This window comes from Arachis ipaensis, chromosome B07, assembly GCF_000816755.2.
Source record: "Arachis ipaensis cultivar K30076 chromosome B07, Araip1.1, whole genome shotgun sequence".
NCBI lineage: Eukaryota > Viridiplantae > Streptophyta > Magnoliopsida > Fabales > Fabaceae > Arachis > Arachis ipaensis.
Window position 1 is genome coordinate 12462489 of NC_029791.2, and position 2419 is coordinate 12464907.

The 2419-nt window shown below is 28.4% G+C and overlaps 1 protein-coding gene across 1 annotated transcript in view; it reads left to right on the top strand.

Annotated features, from left to right (window-relative positions):
• LOC107608070 (glycerol-3-phosphate acyltransferase 5-like) overlaps window positions 757-2419 on the top strand; it is a 3025-nt gene continuing 1362 nt past the window's right edge. The window contains exon 1 of the mRNA XM_016309960.2: window positions 757-1299. Within this exon, the coding sequence (XP_016165446.1) occupies window positions 757-1299 (543 nt within the window). The remainder of the gene's footprint in view (window positions 1300-2419) is intronic.

Sequence of the window (2419 nt, forward strand, 5' to 3'; positions counted from 1 at the left end):
ATAATTTAATTTATTTTTAATATATATTTTATATTTTAATATATTTTATACCAATAACTAATTTTAATACGCACCTAACATAATTATTCTTAAAATTCATAACATAACAAACAGAAAGTGAGATTCTCTAAGTTACAATGAACATTCAATTTTTAAATCTTAAAAAATGAGAAAGTAAAATTAAAATACACATTTGATGCTAAATAATGAATACGGAGAAAATCGTAAATTTTTTCTTGTTCATCTATGGAGATAAAACTTGAAAGTTGAAACTATATTTGAAGGTCAACTATATCAATTTATTTGACACTTCTTAATTATATTTTCATATAAAAATACTTTTATGCAAATATTTAGTGAGATAAAAATAAAAAGTCCAAATATAATAAATTAAAAGATACAATATATAATTAATAATATCACTTAATCTCATTCCTAAGGAAACTAAATTAATTACATTTACCAATAAAAAAATAAATGAGAGAGAGAGAGAGAGAAATGACAAGTGGAGTAGTATATGATGTGGCGACTAGAGTTAGTTGTAAAACTGATAAACTGCCTCATGCATAGTCCAAAGCATATTAAAGACTTTTCAATAATAATTTTTCAAATAATATAAATATTCGACCCCCTAACATATGTTCCCCAATCTTACAAGTACAAAACACTACAATTTTCCATTCAACAAGAACCCAAAAAACAAAAAACAAAACCTTAACAAAAAAAAAAATCATCAAAAATTCCAAAAATCCAATCATGGAATCTGTTGTATCCGAACTAGAAGGCACGCTTCTGAAGGACTCAGACACATTCTCATACTTCATGTTAGTAGCATTCGAAGCATCCGGTTTGTTCCGATTCGCCTTGTTGTTGATCCTATGGCCTCTGATTAGGTTAACGGACATTGTTGGCATGAAGGACATAGGTCTTAAAATAATGATCTTTGTGTCCTTAGCTGGGGTACCCAAGTCAGAGATCGAATCCGTGGCAAGGGCGGTGTTGCCAAAGTTCTACATGGATGACCTTCATATGAAGGCGTGGAGGTTGTTTAGTTCCTACGACAAAAGGGTGGTGGCAACGAAGATGCCGAGGATAATGGTGGAGAGGTTCGTGAAGGAGCATTTGCGCGCGGACGAGGTGGTTGGGACAGAGTTGTGTTTCAACAGGTTTGGTTATGCAACGGGCTCTGTTCTTGATGATACCATATCTCAAAGGGTTGCTCACATTTTTGGCCAACAAGGTGCACCTACTTTGGGTATGGCAAGGAGTAGCCATCATTCCTTCATGCAACTTTGCAAGGTAAATATTCAATAATTAATATCAAATTAAATAATATTTCACAAAATTTATGTTAAAATTAAAAAAAAGTCATGATATTTAAAAAAAATATAACATACTACACATCAAATTCAGTATAATTAACTATCAATGAGTGTTAAGAAGCCAGCAGATTTTGTAATTTATAGCCATCAATTAATTATTATTAGTATTTTTAATAGTGTAAGATTAAATCTAATGACGTAGAATTATTCACTTTTTTTTTCTGGTTAAGTGTTGACAAAATTTTAATAAAAATTCTGACTTCTTAAATTTTCTCTTAACTATCTTACAGATCTGTCTTGTTAAAGATAAAATTGGACTTGATCTGATTTATTTCATCCATACTAACTAAATTTTTTTTATTTAATTTTTAAATTACTTTTGGACTAATTATTTTAATTTCTTCATTGGTATATCATTTTCATGATTAAAGTCATACAACATAAACAAAGTGAAAACCCTATGTGTGAGAATTTTTGTATGAAAAACTTAAAAATTGTAGTTCTCAGACAAAAGTTACGAAAAAAAAAGTTTTCTCATATGATTTTGAATTTCTATAGAGAAAAATAAACATACTAAACAAGGTCAATTTTGGTGAGATTGTCATATTTCACAACATTTCGTGTATATTGTTGTTATTCAACAACATATTAATTAATTAAGGACACAGTTATGAAAGACAAAGATGGAAATAAATTTGAACCTGCCCAAAGTAAGTAATTCATCATCAAGGATCTGTAAACAAATGTGAAAATAAGTAATACTAATTAAAAATACTAAAAATAAAAAATTTCAAAAAGGTAAATCAAACCGAGTCTTTAATTTCTAAATTCAATACAATATTAAATAGTAATAAATAAGTCTCCTAATAAGGTATTTTCTCTCAGATTAATTCCTTACCAAGAGAAACTTTGTCTATGAAAAGGTCTATTCATATTGAAGTTGTCGGGGTTCATAAATTGTAAGTACTTTTAAATATGCTGATATAAATATCTCTCCAATATATCCATCTGGAAAACGAAAATCTCTCCAAGTAATTTGATTGTGCAATAATAAAAAATATTTGCCTTGTAGAACAAAATTCCTTGCATTATTGTAA